At 40.9% G+C, this 25,996-nt stretch overlaps 1 protein-coding gene across 1 annotated transcript in view; it reads left to right on the plus strand.

Moving 5' to 3' along the window:
* Positions 1-25,996, plus strand: part of DCTN3 (dynactin subunit 3) — a 340,986-nt gene that overhangs the window by 22,872 nt on the left and 292,118 nt on the right. Inside the window, exon 2 of the mRNA XM_044077776.1 lies at positions 25,758-25,842. Within this exon, the coding sequence (XP_043933711.1) occupies positions 25,758-25,842 (85 nt within the window). The remainder of the gene's footprint in view (positions 1-25,757; positions 25,843-25,996) is intronic.

The raw sequence follows: 25,996 nt of genomic DNA on the forward strand, positions 1-25,996 counted from the left end.
TTGAACAATAGTACTTACAGTTTCATTAAGTTTTCATTGTTACAGTACCTGTACAATTTTAAAGAAATAAAGAAATAATAGAATTTTTTATTTAATAGATTTGTATTTAATTAATTTTAAAAATTAATTTCTAGATATTTAGATATAATATTGAATGCATTTGATATACATATTTATTAATTTATTAATTTATATTTTCTTATTAATGAATTTACTTTCGATCAATGTTTTTTACGTTTTTGTGACTTTAAATATGGCTTTTTAGTTTTTTGGCGGGCTTTGTTATTTAAAACAAGGTGGAATCAGTTGTTTTAACCGTTCTGAAGAAGCTAGCTTAGACTAGTGAAAGCGCTTGACGTTTGAAACTGCTGTATTTATTTACATTAAATACATTTGTGGTTATAGCTTTTTCGGTGGATTTATTTTGCTAACTATTTGATCTGTGATTCGCATTTCTGGTGTGGAATTTTCTGTGAGTTTGTTGGTGCAGTTCCACACGAGACGTTTGTTGTTTCTGTTGTCGTTCGATTATTGTAATGAGGTTGAGGTCTCTGGAGTGTGTGGTGCGGAGGGATTGGTATTTCTTTAGATGCAGCATTTCTAACCGGTCTGGGTCAGACATGGCTTTGTAAGTCAAGCAGAGATTGCCTCTAAGTAGGCGATATGAGACAAAGAAGAGTTTTTTGAGTCTGTCCATATAGCACAAATGTTTAAGGCCTAGGATTCTCTTTGTGATGTACTTTGTCTTTCCAGTTGTTGCAGGTGTTTAGTGAGGTACATGCCAAATGGGGCATTGTACTCAATGAGTGGCCTAATGAAAAGTAGAGGGAGACAATGGTATCTTTCTTCCTGGATGCAAGTAGGTTCCTTGCATTTTCAATTTTCTGCATTACCTTTTGGGCTCTCTGCAGCTCCTTCCTGGATGCAAGTAGGTTCCTTGCATTTTCAATTTTCTGCATTACCTTTTGGGCTCTCCGCAGCTCCCAGGGTGTTCACAAAGTGTCTAGCTCCTGTAATTGCCCATTGCAAAACACAGGGCATTGAAATTTACCCATACCTAGATGACCTGTTAATTCTTCACCAGGACCATCACACCCTGCACCATCACCTATACCTGGTGACCAAAACCCTGGCAAACTTTCATTGTGAACCATGAGAAATCCCTCCCGACCTCTACACAAGACCTAGACTTCTTGGGGTGCAGGATAAGAACCAACAAGATGGCAGCCTTCATTCCCTGCCAGAAGGTAAAAGACCTCGCCCATTACCTTCAGAATCTTCTCACTCTTCCAGTACTATTGGACAGAAAATTCCTGAAAATCCTGGGCCACGTGGCATCCTTGATACCTATGCTCCCACTGGCAAAGCTGCATATGAGGAAGTTCCAGTGGGTACTGAAGACTCGTTGGAACCAACATTCTCATCCTCTGGATACCTTCCTCCCCTTCCTGAAAAAAGAGCTGGAGTGGTGGATTACAGCCATCATTCTCAACCAGGGCATACCCTTGTAGATACCTCCACCCTTACAGCAAATCTTCACAGATGCTTCAGACCTGGATTGGGGGGCAGTTCTGCAACATCACCACAAACTAAGCAAAGTGCAGGGAGAGTGGTCTCCACTCACGCAACGGGACCACATCAACATAAAAGAGATGACGGACCTTTACCTAGCATTACAGACCTTCCAACAAGCCCTCCTACCAGGCACCTTGGAAATAGTCACAGACAATATGACTGTCTTGTGGTACATAAACAGTTGGGGGGGGAGCTCTTACTCTCTTTGCAGAGTAGCCATACAGATTTGGTCTCTAGCTTCAACACTACATATCCACCTGCAAGCAATTTATATTCCTTCAAAGAATACAATGGCAGACACCCTCAACAGAACCTCTGCACCCACTTACGAATGGATGCTTCACAGAGAGGTGTTCCTGGATATTATACACAAGTGAGGTATTCCTCAGGCAGATTTCTTTGCCTCCTCCCACAACAGGCAGATGCCTCTGTTTTGTACAAGGTCTCCAGTGGACGCCTTCTCTTTTTCTTTGGAAGAGATGTATCTTTATGCCCCCCCCCCCCTTCACACTGATTCAGAGAGTCCTGAAGATTCAGAGGGACAAGCCAAAAATCCTGCTGGTGACTCCCTTCTGGGCAAGACAGCATTGGTTTCCCCTTCTTCACCCTGTAGCCAAGGGCAATCACCACAGATTACCCCACCGTCTCGTCCTACTCGCACAAGACAGGGGGTCCCTAATACACCCTCAGGTGAGCATTCTCAGACTCTGTTTATGGGTGATAGGGTTCTGATCCCCTTCAGACACCTATACTCAGAGGACATACTCAGTGTCCTGCAGGAGGACAGGAAATGCAATACCAGGGGAAATTGTGTCAGAATGGAAAAGATTCTCCAGGTGGTGTCATAAGAAAAACCAGGACCCTTTACTCATTCCTGTACCCATGGTCCTTTTACTTGTGTGAACTTCTACACTCAGAGGACTGACATACTCTTTTGTTAAGGTCCACTTGTCTGACATTTCTGCTCGTCTTCCTTTAGTACTGCCTTTGGCAACCAGGTTAGATGTTTAAACTTTTTTTGATAGGGATCCTCCATATCAGACCCCCTCGTAAGCCAATACCTCAGTCTACCTCCATGTGAGCCAGCCCACTCTGCCTCACTGAAGCTTTGTACCTCGAAAACAGTACTGCTGGTGGCCCTCACATCTGCCAGGAGAGTATCAGAAATTCAAGCCCTGATGGCCATCCCTCCTTACCTCATTTTCCATAAAGACAGGGTTTCCCTCAGGACTAACCCTTCCTTCATGCCTAAGGTGGTTAATCAGCTGTCCTTGAATCAGACCATTACCCTTCCTGTCTTCTTCCCGCAACCTCAAAATTCCTCTGAAAGAACTCTACATTCCTTAGATGTCCACAGACAACTTTGGTATTATCTGGACAAAACTAAACCCATTAGATTGTCTGACCAGCTGTTTGTCTCTCTTCACCCAAGGGCCTTGACGAAGGCATTCTCAAAACAGACTCTCTTTTCCTGGATCTCTAAGGCTATCTCTGCATACTACTCCTTTCATAGAAAAATTTTATCTGAAAGTGTGAGAGCTCATTCCACTAGGGAAACTGCTTCCTCAGCAGCCTTCTTCAGGGGGGTAGACTACACTTCTATCCTAGAAGAGGCTACCAGTCATCAGTCCATACCTTCACCAGGCATTATAAACTAAACTAGATTTGGTTTCTAGAGCCAGAAGTGGGTTTGTTAGATCTATACTATATAGAGCCAGAAGTGGGTTTGCTAGATCTATACTATATGTTCTAATAAACCAGGGACCTTATCCCTCCTCCCAGGCTCATACCTAAAGCTTTGGTGCTCTCTCTATATGAATACTGCAACATGAGAATAGAAGGACATGGAATAGTTGTGTAAGAACCTTAGATATCCTTCTCATCTATGTTGTAATATTTAGTCCCCCCCTCCCCTTTTACCTGTTTAGCTACCTGAGGGGACATATCTCTCTCAATCTGTCATACTTCAGCATCTGGCACATGCCTCCATGAGGCACCCTTTGGCCTGGTCTCACATGTTCATAGGTAGGTACTAGGTTACCTGCCCAAGGGCATTTATAAGCCTAGCCAGAGTGTCAGCTTTCGCCGCCCCATTGATTAATTAACTGAGCCGCTGTCGAGAAGAGCCAATAAAGTGATCTCATGGGTGTATTTTCTGTTACCCATCCACTCGTCAAGGTTTCTCTTGGAGTGTTAGTGAGGGGCTCTGCCTAATGTAGTTAGGAATTTTGTTATAGGTTCATGGGTAGGTACTAGTGGGTTTGAAAAGCTTCCACCTTCCACTTCCTTGTTTCCAGGGGCACTACTGTAACCGGCAGTCCATTCTGAAGTGAATATATGCAGACGTCACTTTTATAGCCAAAGTCTGTTTATAGCTCTGACATCAAACATCAAATGTACCCCTGCTCCTAAGACTTTGGTATACTGGCTGGATGTCTGGTGCTGCAGGCAGTAACCTCCCTGCAGTTATAAATACTGCAACATGGAAGTGAAGGGCATCTAAGGTTATGGTAAGTTCTTACACAACTGTTCTTTTCTTGCTGTCTTGTCTCTTTACTGTCCAATCTTCATGTCCATGTGATGTTATTCAAAATACTATAGCTTGGGCAGGTTGAAGCTTCTTATGTGAAGAAGTATAACTGCACTTGAAAATCTTGTAAAAGTTTTTCTTGGTCATTCTGCCAAGAATGATTTGTTGTGAGAAGATGTGGTATGCTTGCTGTTTTATTATTGATCCAAGCAGACTGAAGTTGTCTACTATTTCATTTCTTCTTTTTCACAAATACATTTATTGATTTCACCATTTGCTAAGAGCTGTGCCTTCTTGCAAACCCATTTTAAGACTATTTTTTAATTCTAATAAAAAGGATATTTTGGATTTTTTTCAGCTTTATCCGATTATGTGGTATTGTCAGTATAGTGAAGGTTGTTGATGGTTTTTCTCCGGTTTTCACACCTTTATTTTCTTCACTCAGTCCTCCTCCTCTGATTTGTTCTATGTGTGAATTAACAAGGCATGGGCAAGTATGCAATGTTGTTTTACTCTCTTCTGATTCTAAACCATTCTGTTTTTGTTTGTTCTGCTTGAAATTGATAATTATAAAGATTTCTGATAATTATAAATATTATGCATGAGACATGTTCTGGCATACCCACACTTTTCAGTACAGTCTATAGTATTTTATGATTTATGCATTTTTGAAGCTTTGTTATAGTCAGCGAAACTCTTGTTGATACGCTTGATATTTTTTTGCCTTTTCTAGGATCCATCTATCACTTTGATATGTCTTGTTCCTTTGTTTCCTGAATCCTGCTTGCATTTCTGGTAGCACTTATTACAGTTGGGGTATAATTTGCACTGAGTAATCTTGAGAAGATTCTTCTAGGGAGATGTGGGATTGGAGCGATTGTGTGTTTTCACAATCTAGGGAGATGTGGGATTGGAGCGATTGTGTGTTTTCACAATCCATCACGTCAGCTTTTTTTTGAAAGATTAGTATAAATACAGATATTTTTTCCACTCCATCTGTCACTGTGTGTTGTTTCCTAAATTGGGTAACATTATCATTACAGTTACCATTTTGGTTCTTTGCAGACTGGCAAAGTACTTCTGTAAACTGCCATTATTTGGGAGGGAAGATTAAAAGACTGATAGAAAAAGAGATGAAGTTCTGGAAAAATGCTTTTCTAGGTCAGCAGTCTACATATTGTTATACAGTAAAATGCCAACAGTCAAGAGATCTCCATTTGTGATGATTTAGTCAAACTAGAATTATGGTCCATTAATTGGAAACTGACCAGATTGTAAAATGTTTCGAGAGATTGAAACAGCATGAGGCACATCTGTTTGCTGAGCTACTACTCTTCCAAATGGAAGGAGCAAAGTGTAGTTACCTACTGTTAGACCTGTGGCAGAAATATTTCAATACTTGACCATGTCAGGTGATGCAAATGTACTTTTCACTTTTTTACGGCCTTTGAGCAGTATGTTGTACCAGGAGTGAACATTACATTTGTAGAAAATCCAAGGATCAAAGGATCTCTTGAGCAAATTTTAATTGAGCTAATGTTTCACTTTTAAGATTATGAGCTATATTTTTATTTATTTATTTGTCTTTTGTTAACCGGGTTGGTCCACTGGGCTTGAGGGCCCATTTTCAATGGAGACCCGAGGAGAAAAGCTCCGATTATAAAGAAAAAAAGTTACAAAAATGTATAGCAATACTGCAGTCATTAAAATCAAAGAAAATGCAATACAAATATCTACAAAGTTATACAATGCTTACATATGTGATATAGAAGATGTAATGCTGAAAGAAGAAGAAGAATACTTGGGTGGGGTGGTGACAGGTACAAGATGGAGAGTTGGCCAGGTAACTCTTTAGTTCTCTTTTAATAATGTTGGGAGAGTGGATAGAGCGTTGATAATTAGGGAACTTGTTCCAACTTTGAGACATAGAGCATTTGTAAAGTAATTTGCCTATGGTTTTATTGGGTATGTAGTTGTCCAGCAGGTTTTGGTCAGTACTGCGGAGGGGTCGAGAGGGTTTGTAAGGGGATAAGAGGTTAGATAGGGAGGGGCAATTGGCAGGTTTATACAGTATGGAATGTGTAATTTGAAGCTGAGATAGTAGTAGAAGTTGAGGGAATTCAAGATATCAAAGTTGTGTTAGGGCAAGGCAATGGTGAGATTTGTGTGGTAGGTTGCTGGCAAATCTAGCTATGTGGTTGTATGTCTGATTGAGTTTAGTTAAAAGGTTTGCTACGAGGTGAATAAGAATAGGGGAGGCATAGAGAAGGCAAGGGAGGAGGTAGGCTTGGGCAAGGGAGGTCCTACAAGCAATAGGCAAGAATGTTTTTGTTTCTGTACAACAGTCCAAGTTTTTGGTTGGTCTTTTTTTATGGACTGTTGTATGTGAATGTCAAATTTCAGTTGATCATCAATAATGACCCCCAGCAGTTTGGTATGAGAATCTGTATGACTTAATGTGTTATCTAGGGAAGAGATAGAGAATGATGTTCAAAGATTGGCCATTGATTTTGGAAGAAAGAGGAGTAGCTTGGTTTTCTTTGGGTTAAGGATAAGTTGATTATGGATTAGCTAATGTTCAATGGTGTTAAATGAGGTTTGTGTCAAGGAGTGGAGGTCAGGAGGGTTGTTGGAGAGGGCGATAAGAGTAGAGGCGTCAGCGTATTGGATTAGAGTAGATGTACAACATAGGTTCAAGGGCCTAAGTAAGCTTGGCCAACAAGGTTCCCTGGCTTACGCCACCCAAGAAAGTTAATTTCCTGGGCACCTGTCGAACAGAGCCACAGAAGTGATCCCCGGGGTGTATTTCCCATCCACTCATCAAGATTTTTCTTGAAGAGTGCTAATGAGGAACTTTGCTTGACATAGATGGGGTAGCTTGTTCCAGAGTATAGGAAGTCTCTGGGATAGGAATCTATCCATCCAACATGTCCTGTTTATTGTGGTGACAAGGTTTAGGTCCCTAGAGCATCTAGCTCGAAGGGATTGGGATTTCTTTAGGTGTAGCATGTCCAACAGCTTTGGGTTTAACATAGCTTTGTATGTTAGGTACAGATCTCCTCGGAGTAGGCAATATGCTACAGAGGAAAGCTGGAGTTTTTTGTCAGTGTAGGGCATCTGTTTGAGGCCAGTAATCCTGTTTGTGAGGTACTTCTGTGGCCTTTCCAACTGCTGCAGGTGTCTTGTGAGGTACATTCCAAAAGGGGTGTTGTACTCCATAATGGGTCTAATGAGTGCTGAGTAGAGGGGAACACTGACCTCTTTTTTTTTTTTTTTTTTTTTTTTCCTGGACGAGAACCTTTTGTGATGAGGTGTGCCGCATAGAAGGATTTCCTGACTACTGTGGCAATGTGATTATCAAAGGAGGACTACTGTACACCTGGGTCCCAAGGTCTCATCACACATTCAGCATTAAGTAGACTGCTGTTTATGTGGTAGTTCATGGGTACAGAGTTTTTACCAAAGGGATGACAATGCATAGCGTCTTGGTTCTGTTTGGGATAGCATGATCCATGCACTCGTAAGTGCTTATAGAGTGCATTTGTGTAGGATTCAGCAGTCATAACTGTATTGTCCAACTGCATGGGTGTCATGAAGTTCGCCACTTCTGTCTTGAGCATGAAGTTGGCTTTGGAGAAATGTTTTACCGTGGTTTCCTTAAGGTGGCTGGGGGCGGGATGCGGATATCTAGGGTGATTAGCTAATGGTCTGACCTGACCAACGAGGAGTTGACCTCCAGTGTGGAACACTAGTCACTCATGTTGGTAATGACTAGGTCTTGGATATTGTTGCCCCCGGTGGGGGTGTGGATAAGTTGATCCAGGGCATTGGAATTTATGAATTTCAGAAAGCGTTCAGCAAAGGAGCTGGTACATGAGTAGTTTTCCCAGTTAATGAGGTAGTTGAAATCGCCCATTATTAGGGTGTTTGGTTGAACCCTAATATTTTCCAGTATATCAAGAAAAGAGGAATGGGAATCCTGGGGCATGGTGGGGGATCTGTAGCAAGCTACAGTTTGGATTGCAGTTTTGCCCAGAGTTAGTTGCACTTGGATAACCTCGGATGCATTATGCTGCACAACTAGCCTGCAGGTGTGGATATCCTTAATGAATATGGACACACCTCCGCCTTTGGTGTTCTGGTCCAGGTTAGATGGCCGAAAAGTGTGGTATGAGTTAAAGCCTGGTAATGCAGGGGTGCTCTCTAGAGCATTGAACCAAGTCTTAGATGTCTATGTTCTCCATTTTAAGGAGTGCCTAGAGTGAGTGCATTTTGAGATTTAGACTTCTAACACTGAGTAGCATTCCCCTTAGTTTTTGCTTTCTTGTTACAGTGGTGAACCTTGCATAAAAAAGACTAGGGGCAGCAAGACCCTTAGCCGGTATCTGGAATCCCAGGGGCAACAGGTGCACGCCATCTCTGGGAAAGCATCGTGGTCCGTCTACCATGTCGTCCCAGGCAGACAGATACTGGATCCCCTTTGAATGACACCAGAAGCTTAGCCAATTGTTGAAGTAATCATTTTGTCCTTGCACTGCGGTATCATTCTGGGCAATGGCAGGATGCTACTCAGGGCTAGGGTCATACCTACCTGGGCTACAAGATTGGAGAGCTCTTCCATGTGTCTTTTCTTGTAGTCCAGGGAGGTACATCTCAAGTTGTTCACACCAACATGGACAATGACAGAGTCATATTTGTACTTGTTGTGGAGTGACCTGAGTGCATGGGTTATGTGGTGGATATAGTCACCTATGACGAGTGTGTTGGGTACATTGCTTTACCTTATGGGCTATCGTTTTATTGGCACACTGAGTCTGTGGGCTATGTGTCATTTGGGTTGTGTTGGGGGTGGAGATTGCTTGCGTTTCTGCTTTGGAGGTCTCTGCTTGAGCAGATTATTGAGAGCCTCTGTGAAGATTTTTGGTTTCTATGTGTGGATTTTGGTGGTGTGGGACTATGTGATGATTGTGGTGTGGTGCAAGTGTTTATATTCTCGTTTTGACTGTCAAGTTCAGTCTTGGTTAGAGAGACTTTTACCTCCAGCTTGGCTAGATAAGTGCATCTCTCACAGGTTGTAGTGTTGGGTGGTAGGAGGAGAGAGTTGTCTGTGTACATGAGGCAGTTGCTGCATTGCCCTAAGATGCCCAGATTGGTCACATAGACAGGAGAGAACACTGGGAGCTGACCCTTGGACATGCCTGAATAAAAACAACTACTGTCCTCTAGACAAGTGAGGAAAGTGAGTATAAGAGCTGTTTTTCTCTAAGCAAGAGAGGAAAGTAAGTACAAAAAACTTGTTTTCCTGTAGGTAAAGAGGAAGGTTGAGTGCTGTAATAATTTGTAGCTTATTTAGTGCTAACGCCAAGTTCTGAACAAGTGCTGAGCACGAATAAGCAAATTCAAGTGCTAAAACCAAGAATCTGTAACTGGATCTTGTGGTAGATAGGCTACCTAGTGCTTACCTCTCCCACTGATAAGCTAGAAGGCTTCCCTCCACAGAAAGGCTTGGGGGCTTAGAAGGTTACAAGCAGTCCTGGGTACAGCAAATCTGTATCTGGACTAGACTTGTTACAGGAAATGTGGGAAATAAGCACAAATGCAGACTTTTAAACCAGAAGGTTGAAAGAGATGAAAAAGCTGCCCAAATGGCCAATAAATTACAATTTCTGGGCCAGAAACATCTCTTGTGGTAGATAGGCTACCTAGTGCTTACAGGCTACCTAGCACTTGCACTCAAGCGGAGTGAAGGTTATTAGTAAAAATATTAAAAAGAAGGGGACCTAGGATGGATCCTTGGGGAACACCTGTGTGTTAGGTAAGAAGGGAGAGCAGGTGGACATCCATCTAACAGATTGCTGTCGGTTAGTAAGATAGCTAGAGAACCAGTTAATAGTGGAAGCAAAGAGGTTGAGCTCAGTTTAAGAAGCTTAGGTTGAGAGACAGTGTCAAAAGCCTTAGAGAGGTTGAGGAATAGGCATGACACCAGTTTATTGTCATCTCTGGCTTTGGCTATGGTCTGTGTAAAGGAAAGGAGAGCAGTAGAGGTGCTGTGGTGGGGCCTAAATCCATGTTGAGAGGAGGTGAGATTTTCCTGGAGTGAGTATTTGAGAAGCTGAGAGTGAATGCATTTTTCAAGGATTTTAGAAAGAGATGAGAGGATGGCTATAGGGCAGAAATTAGTCTGGTTGGTGGAGTTACCTCCTTTATGTAGTGGAATTGTATAGAAGGATTTCTAGATGTCTGGGACTTTGGATTCTTTAATGGAGTTGTTTATAAGGATGGATACTGGATAAGCTATGATATTGGCTGCAAGTTTGAGAAATGGGGGGGGGAAGTTGTCAAATGAGGGAGAGCATGGTTTAAGCTTTAGCAGAAGGGATTTTATGTAAGCTGTGGGAACTGGTTTCAGGGAAAAGGTGGAGTGGGAGTTGGTAGGGGTGGGGGGTATGAGGATGGTTGGTGTCAGGAGGGGTTAGTTTGCGGATTGAGTCAATGAAGTAGTTGTTTATTAGAGAGGCTATTTCTACAGGAGATGTATCAGGGGAAAGGGTTAGGGGTACAGGGTTTTCCTGGGTAGAGAATATTATTTATGGAGTGCCAAAAGGAAGCTAGTGGGAGATTTAGACTTTGACCATTTTTTCCAGGTGGAGTCTTTGAGTTTCATCTTGGAGAGGGTATGTTTGGAGAGCCAGAGTGTGGATTAGATTTGATCCTTATTTTTCTCAGGGGGTAGGAGAGTTTAGGATGTTTAGAAAAATGTTAAATTCCTGAAAGGCATTGTTTAGAGGAAGGTGGGGCCAGTCTATAAGAGCCAATAGATGGTTGAACTTCTCTGCGTTGAAATTAGAGAGGTTAGGTTACGGCAGTCTCAATAAATGTTTTTTAGAGATATGAGGTGGTATCCTTTGTTTAGAGATTGAGAGATCGCTTAGAGAGTCAGGTACAGTACAGGGATTATGGTATTGATTAGGATTAGAGGTTAAGATCCAGTCTAGTATGGAGCTGGAGTCTTTGTTGATTCAGGTGGGAGTAGAAATATGTTGGCTGAACCCAAAGAGGTTAATACTAAGACTCTGGGAGAGGGTTGAGAGTTTGTTCCAGTCTTTGTTGACATCCCCAAGTAGTATTGTTTCATATGATAGATTCTGGGAAGTCCAGGCTAGTATAGATTCAAGTACTTGAATATTATTACCTGGAGGTATACAGATGGATGCAATTGCAATTTTCTTGTGTGGGTTAAAGTGGCAGTTAAGAAGATGAGTTCTACAGAAGAGAAGTCAGGGAGGTGGATTGAGATGGGGGTAAGGTTAAGATGTTCCGAGTATAGGACAACTACACCTCCACCCTTTTTGTATAGTCTGTCCTGCTGGAATATGTTATAATCTGGGGGAAGGATTTCTGCATTTGTGATATGGGGTTTGAGCCATGTTTCAGTTAGGGTTAAGATGTGGGGAGAGTAACTAACAATCCATGCATGTAAGTCAGTACTTTTATTTGTGAGACTTTGTAGGTTTATAGAGTCGATGGAAAGGAGTTTTGATGAGGAGGATGGGAGTAGGAGTCTATTTAATGAGGTGGAGTTGGTAGATTTGGATGGAGTTAGTGGACCAGGGTTGGGGTGGATGTCCCCATCTGTTAGGAGAGTGATAGGAGGTATGACAGGTTTAGTGCAAAAGAGGTGGTAGGTAATTAATTTGTTTCTGTTTAGAGGGGGAGAGTGTGAGGTTAATGTATTTAAATTTGTGATCGTGAATACACACAGTATTATATAGGGAGGGTGAGATTGGGAAGGTGGGCCAATTGTTAGGGGTGAGTGTGAAGTGGGGAAGAGTAAGGGATATAGGAGGTGTAACAAGGTTGGTGTGATAAGATGATAACCAAGCGAGGATGATTAAGATGGGTGGTGTAAGGCATTGCAGTTGCATATTGTGAGCGTGAGTGTGAGAAAGTGAGGATGGTAGGAGAGTGGGTTGACTAGATAATTAGGAAAGGAGTAGGTGAGAGTTAAAGGGATAGGTTGGGTTGGGGGAAGTCTTAATGATTAAAGTAGAGTAAGTTGTGATTGGGAGTCTGGAGGTGGGGGGTACTAGTGTAGAGTTTAGAGTATAAATCGAGAGTAAGTAGGGGTGGGTGGGAAAGGGGGGTAGGTAGATGGAGCGGGGCTGCACCCTCAAGTCGGAGTTGTTAACTAAAACAATCAGTTAAAAGGAGAGGCCAGCATAGTAGAGGAGATGCTGGTGAGTTATTTAGAAGTAGAGAAGGAAAAGAAGCCAATAAGTCTAGTGTACGGGGAATAAGAGGTTTGGACAGTGTACTAAGGTGGAAGAGTGGGGGGTGCGGAAAGGGAGGGCAGCAAAGGTAGTAAGGTTTCAAGGTGCACAGCAGAAAGGGAACGGTGTGTTCATGAGTGGAGAGGAAAAAGAGGAGAAGGGAAGTAGCAATGTGGGAAAAGGGTAGAGTAAGATAGGGGAGGCCCAGGTTCGGTGACCTAGTCCAACAGGACTACTGCTATATGGTCAAGCTAGTCAGTAGAGAGAGGCTAAGAAGAGTATAGAAGAAGAGCACTTAAGAGAAGAACAGGTTCTGGTGGTGTGGGGATAGCCGTTTAGGGGATTAAGTACAGATGTATTATAGTAAGGAACATATGTTGTTTAAATGAAGCAGTAAGGCTGGGAATAACAGTTTTTCCAGTGTCCTATAAGGGAGTTGCAGAGGTTCTCATTTCCAGGAGGTTCACTGGGTAACGGTGTTTGGATTAGTGAGGTTGAGGTAAGATGTCCAGGCTATATGCTAGGAGCTTTGTACCTGTAAAAAAATTTGAAATAACAATAAAATGAGGGAGACGAGTTGTTAAGTGTAAGAGGAAGTGCTTAAGATGCTAAGGGTGAGAACATTTATATTGGGAACAACGTAAGGAGGAATGCAGTGAGTGGGTGGCAAGTGAGATGGAACGGAATAAACAGAGGACTAACACAACAGCTAAACTGGGGTAAAAAACAACTAGCAATTCTAATATCACAGTGTAGAGAGATAATTTCTTGTTTTTCTTTTTTCTACAAAAGCAATGTTTAACAGTGAAGTTACATAGCAGTGAAAACAGCAGTCAGTTTAGTAGTTAATCTACAAGTTAGCTGTAAATAGTCAATATATGAATTAAATAGTCACCCATAAATGTAAAGGTAAAAACACAGTCTGGAATAGCACTAGCGACCTAACAAGACAGCAATGCTGAAAGTTCCTAGTAGCAACACTTCTTCACCGTAGAACACATAGTTATGCAGCAATTATTCTTTGCAACTGATAAAGAAGATAAATAAAATGGGCACTCTGACATTGGACTATCTGATATCATACAGCGTTATGTTCAGTCACCCAGATGGGAAATGTTACAGCAGTAGTAGCTTGGGAAGCACTGCAGGCAGAGTTAGTTAATAGATTGCTCCATAGTTACAATTATTAAGGTAAAACTTTACGCCACTAAGATATCGTAATAAGCGACCTAAAAACTGCATTAGGTATCTTGCCGTGAACACAGCTAAGGGAAATAAACCCTTGGCAGATTTGTAGTACTCGGTCTAGATTTAACACTTGAAAGGACACTAGAAATTGCATGGTCTTAAGCACTGGTTTAGGAATGGCTAGAAGCAAAGTTCTTGATAGGTGGTAAGGTTTAAAATTTGAAAAATAAAATGTAGTCTTAATTATGTGGAAAATATACCTGGATGTATAAATGCAAGAACATCCAGTGTATAACCATTTTGCAGAACTGTAAAGAATCATTATACAGAAAAGTAATCTGATTATCCTTTAGTATATTGATGCAAGACAGGAAATTGATTCTGTAACAAATGGCAGCAAGACAGTATGCCAGACACCTGCACTTTGCTTTTTGACAATGTTGCATCTGTTTTAAATTAGACAGTGAGGGACAAGTTAATATCATTTTGTCTACTGTTGAAATAGAATATTAAAGCTCCCATTTTCCAGGTTATGGGGTGAATAATTTGGTATAAAGGTGTTGTAACTGTTCTTGCCAAAAAAAAAAAAAGAGAGGCACATCTTTGAGGTAATGCATCACCACTGCTGGCTATTAAAGCTTGTATGGGCATACACTTGGTCAGGTTTATCTAGTCAGTTAAGCTGACAAATGCAAAGAGCGGTGTTTGGGGGAAAAAGTTAAATGCAAAGAGCGGTGTTTGGGGGAAAAAGTTCGGCCTTTGCATGGAGAGTGTATTTTAAGATTAGCCGAAAACCATTACCTATTGTTTATCCATCTAAATGAATTCCTAAACTTTGTCCATATGTTAAAAAGAGAAAGATGGCATGAAGCATGAGTATATAATCATAAAGGTTTTTGAAGCATGATAATGTCACACTGCTTAGTCTGTAGGAGTTTATTTCAGAGACAGGGCGGTAGTGTGTAATGAGTTGGTTTCCATCACCTTCAGTTTATCTGCTGGTGAAGATTTAGATCCCTGGCTCTGAAGTCTGTAGATCTATTAGCTTTTAGTAGTACAGGAACTCAAATACAATTGAGTTTCTGATGGGACAGTGTGCAAAACACAGATCACTCCTCAAGATGTCTATAAGATACTGAGTAAAAGGAGCTTCTTTGTAGTGCAGAGTCTTTATTCGTGTAATCTTCTCACTTATGAGTCTTTGGGCTTCCCTTTTCCTTAGTGTCTTGTTTGTGGACAAAAGCGACACAGTACTAGATGGTTGGATGGCCGATTTAATCGGTACTGTTTATAAGAAATGATGAATTCTTTAGATCTGAGTGATTATACCCTTTGGTATCAGTTAAAACAATGATCAAATGAGTTTTTCCAGCCTAGTTCCAAGGTTCCTGACTATGATTTCCTTTTGTAGTGGGGTGGTGTATATTGTTTGCGATGAGGGTAGTGAGTTGTTTTACCAAGTACAGTGATACTAAACTTTTTTGCATTTAATTTGGGCCCTTTTCAGTTCATCAGGTATTTAGTGTGGTAGGTTATTTCTGAAGGGTACAGATGGCAGAGAGTTGTTTTTTTTTTTTTTTTTTTTTTTTTTTTTTTTATACAGGAACACCCAGTCTGCAGTAATCTGCAACCTTAGTTGACCAGATGTCCAGGTTGTTGGTCTGGATATCAGAGAAATAAGTTCTAGAAAGTAGTGGTGGTCCCAGTAGAGAACCATGCTGGACTCTCAGGTTAAGTTCATGCTCTCAGATGATGCGCCTGCCACACAAACTATATGGTTTTATTTTTTAGCCAATTTGCTATCCTCTTTACCACATAAGGATATGTTTTAGGAGCATTTAGCTTCATTGTTGTATCTGACTGTAGTGACGAACATATAGGCCAGATTGTGATACTCTTTATGAACAGCATGATTACTGTATATAGCTTGAGTGACTGTCTTGAAGAATTAACTGTTTTAATAGGTTAGATCTCCTTTTGATAAATCCACACTGTGGGTTAAGCCTATTAAGATATTTGGCCTAATTAATGGAATTGATTATAATATGTTCCATAGCTTTGCATGTTGGGCTTATTAGGCTGATTGATCTGTAATTACCATGGTCTGTTGAAATGCCACCGTTATGGACTTGCATTACCAACATGGTGTGCTATATTTTAGAAACAAATCTGTTGAAATGTCACCGTTATGGATGTGCATCAGCAACATGGTGTGCTATATTTTAGAAACAAATCTGTTGAAATGTCACCGTTATGGATGTGCATCAGCAACATGGTGTGCTATATTTTAGAAACAAATCTGTTGAAATGTCACCGTTATGGATGTGCATCAGCAACATGGTGTGCTATATTTTAGTAACAAATCATGTAGCTAAACTTGGGTTAAATACTTTGCAGAGAGGTTTGGCAAGGGTATGTTTATCACTGTTTACATCCAGGTATGTTGGGAGGTTTCATTGAAGAAGCATTTTTTTGTCTTTGATAGCACCTTTAGATGTTCTTTGGTGATTATGGGGAGAGCAGCAGATTCTGAGATATGTGGTGTTTAGATAGAGGTTTTAGGGGTAAAATTTGCACTGAATGTATGAGTGTATATATTAACAGGCTAAACATTTGATACTGTCCTTTTCTTTGGAGATTTGGATCTGCCAAATAATTTGAAGATAGTGGGTTCTCTCTCGCTCTGTCTCTCTCTCTCTCTCTCTCGCACGTGCTCTCTCTTTTTGAATAGTGTATGTTGCTGAGCCACCAGGGTGGTTTTGTTTCTGAATTTTCCAGTGTAGTAGTGCAGCAGGTGGCACACTCGCCTTTGATGCAGAAGGCTGTAGGTTCTATTCCTACACAAGGTAGCTCGATTGCTAATACTGCAGTACAGCATAAGGAGGGTGCTGCACTTCTGAGTTTGTCCATTGGGTAAGACATTCTAAGGGCCCATCCGCTTGAGTTGTTGGTAGCTCAGGTAGATGTAAAAGATCCCACAGCACCTATAGAAAAGAGTAGGGTTTTTTATTGATAATACAGTGGATATAAAAAGTTTACACACCCCTGTTAAAATGCCAGGTTTTTGTGATATAAAAAAAGAGACCACAATAAATAATTTCAAAACATTTCCCACCTTTAATGTGACCTATAACCTGCACAATTCAGTTGAAAAACAAACAAATCCGTTGGGGGAAAAATATAAAAAACGTACAATATGCTGGTTGCATAAGTGTGCACACCCTTAAACTAATACTTTGTTGAAGCACCTTTTGATTTAATTACAGCATTCAGTCTTCTTGGTTAGGAGTCGATCAACATGACACATCTTGACTTGGCAATATTTGCCCACTCTTCCTTGCAAAAGCACTCTAAATCTGTTGTGTGCAGCCCTCTTCAGGTCATCACAAATGGAAAGTATGATGTGGGTTTGGAAGTTCCATCTTCATCACCTTGGGGACTAATACCAGCGGGACGTAGCTTCGCACTCAAAATGTTCCTAGTTCTTATGCTGTGAAAGTTCCTCCTTACCCAGAATGCTTTGTAAGCCAGGCCCCTTTTCCACATCTTTGTTGCTGTTTGTTAAAGAAGCTGCTATAATTAATTGGCCCAATTTACTGCTTATGTTATAGTTTCACTGAGAAACACAGGAGAGAGGCAAATGTTTTATTGTCTGTTGCCATTTCATCATCTATTAGATTAGAGCATGCCATTTTCTTTTAAGTTTTTTGTTACTGTTAGTTGACTGTTGCCTTCTCTTTGTACAGTTATCAGTTCTTGTTCTGTTTTACGGTTGGCTTTAGCTAGTTACTGTTTGTTTAGTCATTTTAATTTTGTTGCCGTTTGCTAAATGATGTGGAATTATCTTTACAGTTCTTTGCTTTTTGTGCAGTTTTAATATGGAGAGTAAAAAGTATTTATAAAACCATGGCTGTGGGAGTAAACCTCCAGACAAAAGATTGACTCACTTTTTTGGCAAGTGTTTAAGTGAAGATCACCTCAAGGAGGCTCGTGAGATTTGTACTAGCATCCAAACCACTCTACCTTGAAATGTAGAAGAAAAAGGGTAGAACTTGATAAACTGAATGCCTCCTTTGCTGTTCCCGTTCAGGCTTTTTTCTTTGTGCCTTTTTCCTTTCCTGCTTACCCAAGAATAGGCATCTGTGCCCCCTAAGGACAGTACTGGCAAAAGGAAGGTCACTGTCGAGGACGTAGACTCTTTTTCCAGGTCCTACTTCCAAGAAGCTATAGTTTGTGGCGGTTTCTTCCTGTGCTGTTATTGTAGAATCCCCTGCCCTCATCCCATTTCAAATAGCATTCCTTCTGTTGCCACAGAACCTCACCTAAGAGGGATTTAGGTGATTCCTTGACCTTCTAGGACTTTTTTATTCCCACAGGTCCATTTCAGTTGAATTTTATTGCACCAAGACGTTGCAAACCTCTGAGCAAGAACAGCAAGCACGTACAGGCCCAGATCTTTTCCCTGCTAACATTGGAAAGATCAGAGTACCTTTTTTAACAAATTTGCTGCTCCATGCTATGATTATTCTCACTGTGCCCATTTCATGCTTCAGTCCTGTTGAGATCATCAGCAGACTTTCAGCTGTTCACATTGGTATGAGTGGAATCATTAATGTTGACTGTGGTTCTTTTGTCAGGAGTGCAACCTGCAGCTGGTGATGTCAGCATTGCCATTGATGTTAGTCCTTTTGATTTTTTTTTTTTTGGCACCTGTGGCATCAGGTGGTCATTGTTCTCTGGTCTGTGGCCCTCTTTTCAGTCCTCCAAGTTGATTTTGCTGATACTGACCTTGATGCAGAAAAGATTCTGCTCACATTGGGTCCTGTTATCATCCTGTTATCAGGATGATGGATGATGTCCTTTCCTTTTGATGCCAGGATTGGGCTTGATTGAATTTAATGCTGATCAGCTGAAGCTCAGGCCATTAGCCTGGGTTTCAGTGCCAGTATCCATCCTAGTGCTGGTAATGGAGACTTATTTGCACCTTCTTCACTTGATACTAAAATCCATCTTGGTCTCAGCCAAAGACACTAGTGTCTGATACTTGGTTATCCACCATTTTACTCCATGGAAGAGACAGAGATCATTGGGCCTTGACAGGATGCACCAGTCTCATTTACACAGTGATGATGACGATCTTCCTTGGACCTATTGCCTCCAACAGCAGGAAAGGTAAAATGTAAGAACAAGTATTTAAACTTGCATTCATTCTTCACCCCAGATATTAACAAGGATAAGGAAGCCTATTCTCTCCATTCCTCCAGTGACCCCAAACGTGAGGAAATATTTGAAATTAGGAGGAGAAAGATAGAATGGTCCAACAACCCCTTTCTTATCGGAGAGCATCTTGCAAGAGATCTATTAATTTCCCAAAGTATCTTCTTGGGTTATTAATCCGCCCCCAATCCACAGTTAAAAAGACGGTTTCATTGTTGGTCAGATCTGCATGATAAAATTTTGATGTGGATGTGGTGGTCATTTCCCAGAAAGCTCTAACAAGATACTCTGCCTTCTTAAGGACTGGATGTGTTGGTTATACATTCCTTAGATGGCAGCTCTGAAGACTGCATTTTCACGGAGACAGACTGCCCACTCATGTAATGGTCTCTTGTTGGGCAAATTGAGGATATGTGAGTTATGTGCCATCTGCACTTTCTTTGAGAGTCAGAAGTTGTATGTACTACATTCATTTGTCTCAGCAGGATCTAATTGACCAAACTGGTATCTGGAGGGATGGGCTGTCCCAGATGTAAACCTTTTCATCCATTACTAAATTAGCCGCTTTTTGTCTCACAGTGCAGAATACAGTGCAGCTTGGATGGTAGGCTTTGGACTTGTACATATTCACACTTACCAGATTTATGAATGCTCTTTCAATAATTAAAGGCAAGCTCAAACAAGAGGACAAAGCCCTCACCACTATTGAAGTTAAGCTCTTATTCACAAAAAATGCATCAGAGCTTATGTTAACTGTGTTTCCTGCTTGGCCAAAAGCAGTAAAATTGCAAGGGTTCTGGGATGAACCATCATGGATGTGGAAATTTTTAGAGCAGATTTTAGCTCAAAGGTAATAGCAGTAATTGAAAAAATAGCAAGGAATGCTGCTGTCCCCTTCTTGCAGCCTGCAGTCTACTACTTAAGATGACTTCTAGCTGCCAAACTCTGGAGACAGTCAGGGGTCACCAGTCCCATGGGACAAATGGGAAAGAATTGTTGTACCTAGATGCTACAAAAACCGTGGTTTGCAAGAAAGAGGAACAATAATCTTTCTCTTGGTGATAATCCAACCCATCACAAGCCTACAGCAAGAAAAGAGGTACTAAATTTTAAGTGAGATCCATGCAAGTCATTCTACCCAACCACAAAGGGCTATATCTTTTTCTTGAGATTCTTTTTAGTGCAAAGTCCATTCTTGTTCTGTGCAGGTTGAATCCATGAATTCCAAAAGGGTCCTTTCACATGGCTACTGCAGTTAATTCTTCTTTGCTTGTAGAAAGGCAATTGGATGTGCTGTTTAGAATTCCAAGATGCTAATCTCTGCCAAAATTGCTTGGGCATCCAGGAGTTTTTTTAGCTTGTGAGCAGAGGCCAGTTTGTATTGGTTCTGGATACTTTTATCTGTACTTAAATTTGTCCCCAGTGTGTTTACCAAGTGTACATCTATTATTTTTCAGGAAACAGAGGTTGCATGATGTCTAGATTTTCCCTACTTAGACATCTGGCTCTTAGATGATCTGCCCATAGACAGTCTTGTAGTAATGAGGGTGTTGCATTTGGCACTATTCCAGTCCTTGAAAATTACTGTGAACACTGGAAAGACACTGCTGATGCCAACACAGAAGACTGCATTAATGTTGTGCACATTGCACACTGTTTTGCCAAGCCTTTAACCTGAGACAGGATTGTGCCCCTTAAAGCAGCACTTATCAGATCCTTTAATTAAACTGTTCCATCTGCTAACTTCCTCCAGTCTGTGGGACTTGGCAACCATTGTGTACTTGGTCCCCAATGCCAGATATTATTGCATGAGAATGTGTCAGTGGATCTTGGAGGTTCCATGAGAGTAGCTGGTTGGCCCCTGCAATCTTTTTAGTGAGAATATCCCATAAAATACAGTGAATGTGTGAATTGCTGGCTGCAGAAGTGTAACCTTTTTATCTTGGCAGATCGCACTCAACTGTGGTGTAACTATGGATGACTCTGCTCTGGGGGCTGGGCATTTGCAAGTGAGACACTCCATAGTGACTGGCCTATATCTGTATTCATTCTGCAGAAGTTTGTAAATGAGAGCAGTCCTATTTGCTCGTGCAGATATTTCAGGACTCTTTCCTCCAAAGTGCTATTACCATCCACATTGACAGCATAGCTGTAGAGCTGATATTTCAGCAAATGGGGCAATCCTTTTCACTTTTTAGGTGGCCAGGAGAGTGGGCAATGGGCTATATCTGATAGCTGCCTTCTCATAGCTAGTCACATCCTAGACAAAGCCAGCTCTTTAGTGGCTCAGATTAGTTACTGTTTTCTGATTCTGCATGACTGGGTTTTCCTTTAGTCTATAGTACAGAATTTGCTCTTTCATGGGCAGGAAGCATTTCTCAGGTCTGTTTTATATCCATAAGAAACACCCGAAGCACAGTCACTTCTCTTCTCATTCCTGAATTTGTAGGCATCCCCTAGATGTACAGATACACGTGGTCTTCACGGCTTCTTCATGTTCCTGATCTTCCATGTTTCTGCATAAGGTGAAGATAGTAAGAGCTAAGGTAATTCTTATAGTTCCCTTTTGCCTGCTGCAGCCTCATCTTCTGGAGCAGCCTCTGTGTCTGAAAACTTTCAGAACCCCCTTGGCACACTGTCTGAAGCCTTAACTAGACCTTTTGTTTCCTCTGACAGACCAGTTTCCCCAGTTGCATTGAGGAGGACCAGCGACCCTTTACCATGAAAGGTGGCACAGTTCTTGTCCTTTGCTCAGACCAGTGTTAGAAAATCTTACACAATTGAGTGGATTCATTTTTCAATTAGGGCTGGGGGCTTGCACCCATCTATCACCCCTTTTCTTGCTATTCTTGATTTTTTATGTCATATATTTGAAATGTGCTTAAGTTTTTCTAACTATCGTTTTCTACGCCCCATTTTAAGGATCTTGTCTTTCCTTGGGATGTCTGTATTGGAGAAGTTGACTCCTCTCCACGTTGAGCTGGCCAGCCTCAGCAAAGGTAAAATTTGTTTTGGAAGACTCTCCATGGTGATCACATCAGCCAGAAGGACTACAAAACTGCAAGCTTTATGTATTGATCTTGGATAGTGTGTCATTGAGCCCTAACCCTTCATTTCGTAGCCATGGTAGCCATTGAAGCAAATTTGATCCAGGCATTAATCTGCATGTCTTTTTCCAAATTGGACTCCCTCGACAATAATTTTGTCCAGTACTTTGAGGGTTTAAACTCCTCTTTCAGCATCAATGTGGATTCTGGGTGAGAACTACTATGGCCACTCTGTACACTTACTGATGACATCCTGCAAAATAGCGAATGGGGGTCTTCTAACTGGAACCATCTTTGTTGATCTTACAAAAGCATTTGACACAGTTGATCATCAACTCCTTTCAAATTCTGTCATTTACACTAGCCTCAGCCCTGAAGCAATCACATTGACACTCACATTGCTAAAGTGGTTAGAAAGACCTTCTACATTGCCCACCTGCTCATGAAGGGATTCACATCCAGATCTAGTGAGGTCATTGTTCCCCTGTACTCTTCACTTATCAGACCAATGATCGAGTACAATGCCCCATTCGGGATGTATCTCACCCGACATCTGCAGCAATTGGAGAGACCCCAAAAGTTCCTCACCAAAAGGATAAAGGGACTCCAAAATCTGTCATATGCTGCCAGATTGAAGAAACTCCAGCTCTATTCAGTCGCATACCGTCTGCTCAGAGGTGACATGTGCCTGACATACAAGGCCATGTCCAACCCGGAATTAATGGACATGCTCCACCTCAAAAAATCCAAATCCACCAAAACCACTAGAGCAAGCGACTTAAACCTTAGCACGGATATAAATAGGACGTGCTGGAGGGATAGATTTATCACTCAGAGACTCCCTATGCTGTGGAATAAAATCCCGGTCCATGTGAGGCAGAGCACCTCGCTGACTCTGTTCAAGAGAAATCTAGACCTGTGGATGGGAGATCGTAGGTTTACCCCGGGAATCATCTCTGGGTCACTGCTGGACAGAGGCATAACAAACTAATGGGCACAGTATTTTTTCATGTAAGGGGTGGCGTAAGCCACAATAATTTGGGCTAGGCTTATAAATGCCTTAGGGCAGATAGCCTAGTATAAACCTATGAACCTATGGTTCAAAGATTGCACTTTCAAGTACTAGCATAAGAGGAAAAAGGGTAGACCTTTCTTCCATTTAACCTCACTTACAAAGGGTGTTTACAAGGTTCCACGGTTTCCCTCATGTTCATAAACAAGCTCGCATTAGAACTCCCAACACACTGAAAAGTGGCCCTAGTTCTTTATGCAAATGACACAGTGACTTGCAGACCAGACCCCTCCCCCTGAGAGCATAAAAGGCCAGCTAGATGAGGATCTTTCTAAACTTACTTAACTGGCTGGAGAATCAGAACCTTACACTCGGCTTAAAAAAGGCAATACTGTTTGGCGCACCTCTAAAATTCTCTTAAATGTTCCTACAACTGAACTGTTAAAGTGACATAGCTAGATAATATGTGCAAGCTTTCATCACCATGTTTAGGCTACTAATTCAAAAGTTAAATGGCTCCTATTGTGGGCTAGAATTATCTTCCACTTTTTATTCCCTGTAGGCAAAGCAGCCATAAGTAGAGTCCTAATTCCTCAACTAGATGGCCTGTCTTGCAGCCTTCAAACTAGAGCTAACAACATATGGATGTTCATAACCTTCTACCCAAAAAGAAAACATTACTATTTTAGCAAAAGCAAAGTGGCTTCCCATGTACTATGAACCACTCCCACTATACAACTCTTTTAACCTATATGTCTTTGCATACCCCTACATCAGTGCTTTCTCAATCCTTGTTCCTATGATCTGAGAGCCCATTCCAGAGTGTATAAAGTTCATCACCTAATTCATGCATTGTTGGGTGAAGTCTGACAAAAAAACACATCCACAAGCAAGCCCAGTGTAAATACTTCAGAAGTGTCTTGCATCAATCACACACACTCATGATATGTCCTATCTGTGTGTACTTACTGCACATTTTATGATCTTTACCCCCCCCCCTCCTGTCCTGTTTTCCACTCTCTCTCTTCCTCCCCCAGTCTTTTCAATGCCACTCTTCTTTCTTCCCCACCATGTCTTCATACTTTCTGTTCACTCCTCATCCCTATAGTCTGTTTCACTTGTAAGTTACATATCTAATACTCCTCTTTGGAACTTCTGCAGTGTCATTACTTGCGCTGAACTCCCAAAGTATGGACTTCTATCAGCAGCTGCAGTTCAGTCTCTTTCTTTATATATATATATATATATATATATATATATATATATATATATATATATATATATATTCTGAAAATGTTGCTTTTGCATACTTAAAGATTTTTGTAGAGCTGTTTTGCAGCAAAGTTGATATGTTTCTTAAATAAAGACAATTACAGAAAACAATCTTTTTTTTTTAAGTTGTTTTGGTTGTAAAGTCTAGGCTGAGCCTGAACATGGACTGTGTGGATCAGTGCCTTACCCTGGTCAGCAAAGGTCTTTGTAAATAAATATGATGGAAACTACCTGCTGTTACACAAAGTATGTAACTTTCATCTGGCGTACCATCAGTTTGCACCTTTAAGACAGCTTTTTGGGGGGACAGGGGTGAAGTGGGTGATTTTTTTTTTTTTTTTCTTTACTGGATGAAATTAGCTGGCTGGAGCTCATTGGCAGTAAGGTTGTAAAACATCTGTCCTCATTTCAGCTGTCCATACTTTGTAATACCTTTCTGTTTTTCCTTTTAGCCTGACAGCAGTTATTGCATTTGGTTAGTTTGAGCATTAAGCTAGTGACAGATCATTTTAGTTTTGGTTTGTTGCATGTCTATTGTGTTTGTTTATTAAAAGATTGCAGGTGTAAAAAGTACCTGACCTAAGTCCCTTTATTCAGTGTGTTGTAGACTTTTGAAGGGAAATCTCTGTCTCATTGACAGCATCATTAGAGACCCAGTAGTTATGGACCTCCTTTATCTGTAATGTCCAGTGACTCCACCAGTGCTAGAACCAGGGAACTAAATCTTCAGCACATGAAATAGAGTGGAAAGTTTATTACCCAGTGCCTCCAAACCTCTGGAGTAAACTTCTCTTGCATGCTAAGCAGTGTAATTCACTATATTCTTTTAAACATGTCTAAGATGATTGGATGGATATTCACAAGTTTACTAGGAGATTGACTAGTATGGCCCTTCCAGAGAATGGAGATGTGGCCTGAGGGGAAGTACTTGCAAGGTGTAAATGTTCAGAAGTCTCACTGGTCTTGGAACATGTATGAATAATAGTAAGTTTACTCATTGGATTATATGAAACATTCAGCAGATGTACAACGCTTCTGAAATGCTGACTTTTTGCATTATTTCAAAGGCTAGCAGTTTGAGAGCCTAGGTTTCTAGGTAAAGTGAAATTAGAATACATTTATTTGTTTTCGTAAAAGGCTCAGTCACAGCGTGTCTGCACTAAATTAAGGGACAGTCATATAAGTGTTGTATAATGAATTGGGGCACACTGTGATGTTAGAAATGCTGCGCTTCTTCCTTTCTCAAACAAGCTCAGCTGTCTGTCATAACTCTGAAGACTTTATATCTGCATTAATCTTATTAACCATAATGAATGAACATGTACTTTGTTGGAAACAAAATGTTACATTTCCATTTGTTTGTCTGATTTTGATAAATACATAACTGGGACAAACAGTACAAAACCTTGTATATCTTGTCTGTAATAGTAAGCAGCATAAATTAGTGTTCAGGATGTTCAAACTTGTTATACTGTGAGAAAAGTGTATAGCTTGTTAGAGAAGTTTTTTCACAGTTTTATCACATCTTTTTTGTGGTTTTCCTATTTTACATATATTTTTAGTGCATATTTTATGTTAAAAAATGTTTTGTTTTTACTACTTTTTAAGACTGTATTTTTTTCTTTTTTTTTTTTTTTGTCCCACAGGTTTCAGATTCCTTGCTAAAGGTACAGGTATCGCTGGGGAACATGGCTAACAAAAGAGAGAGAATCAAAGTTCTGTTTAAGAAAAGTAAGACATTGTGATGCTGGCTAATAACAAACATTCTGATTAATTTTGCATGCATATATTCTCAGTCAAGTTCTTGAATTGTTTAGCTTTTGTGGTGACACACTGGTATGAAGGTTGTGCATCGTACATTGTCATTGACTGCTGTCTTCTTGTT

This window comes from Protopterus annectens, chromosome 1.part1 (assembly GCF_019279795.1).
Source record: "Protopterus annectens isolate FY-2018-M chromosome 1.part1, PAN1.0, whole genome shotgun sequence".
Lineage (NCBI taxonomy): Eukaryota > Metazoa > Chordata > Ceratodontiformes > Protopteridae > Protopterus > Protopterus annectens.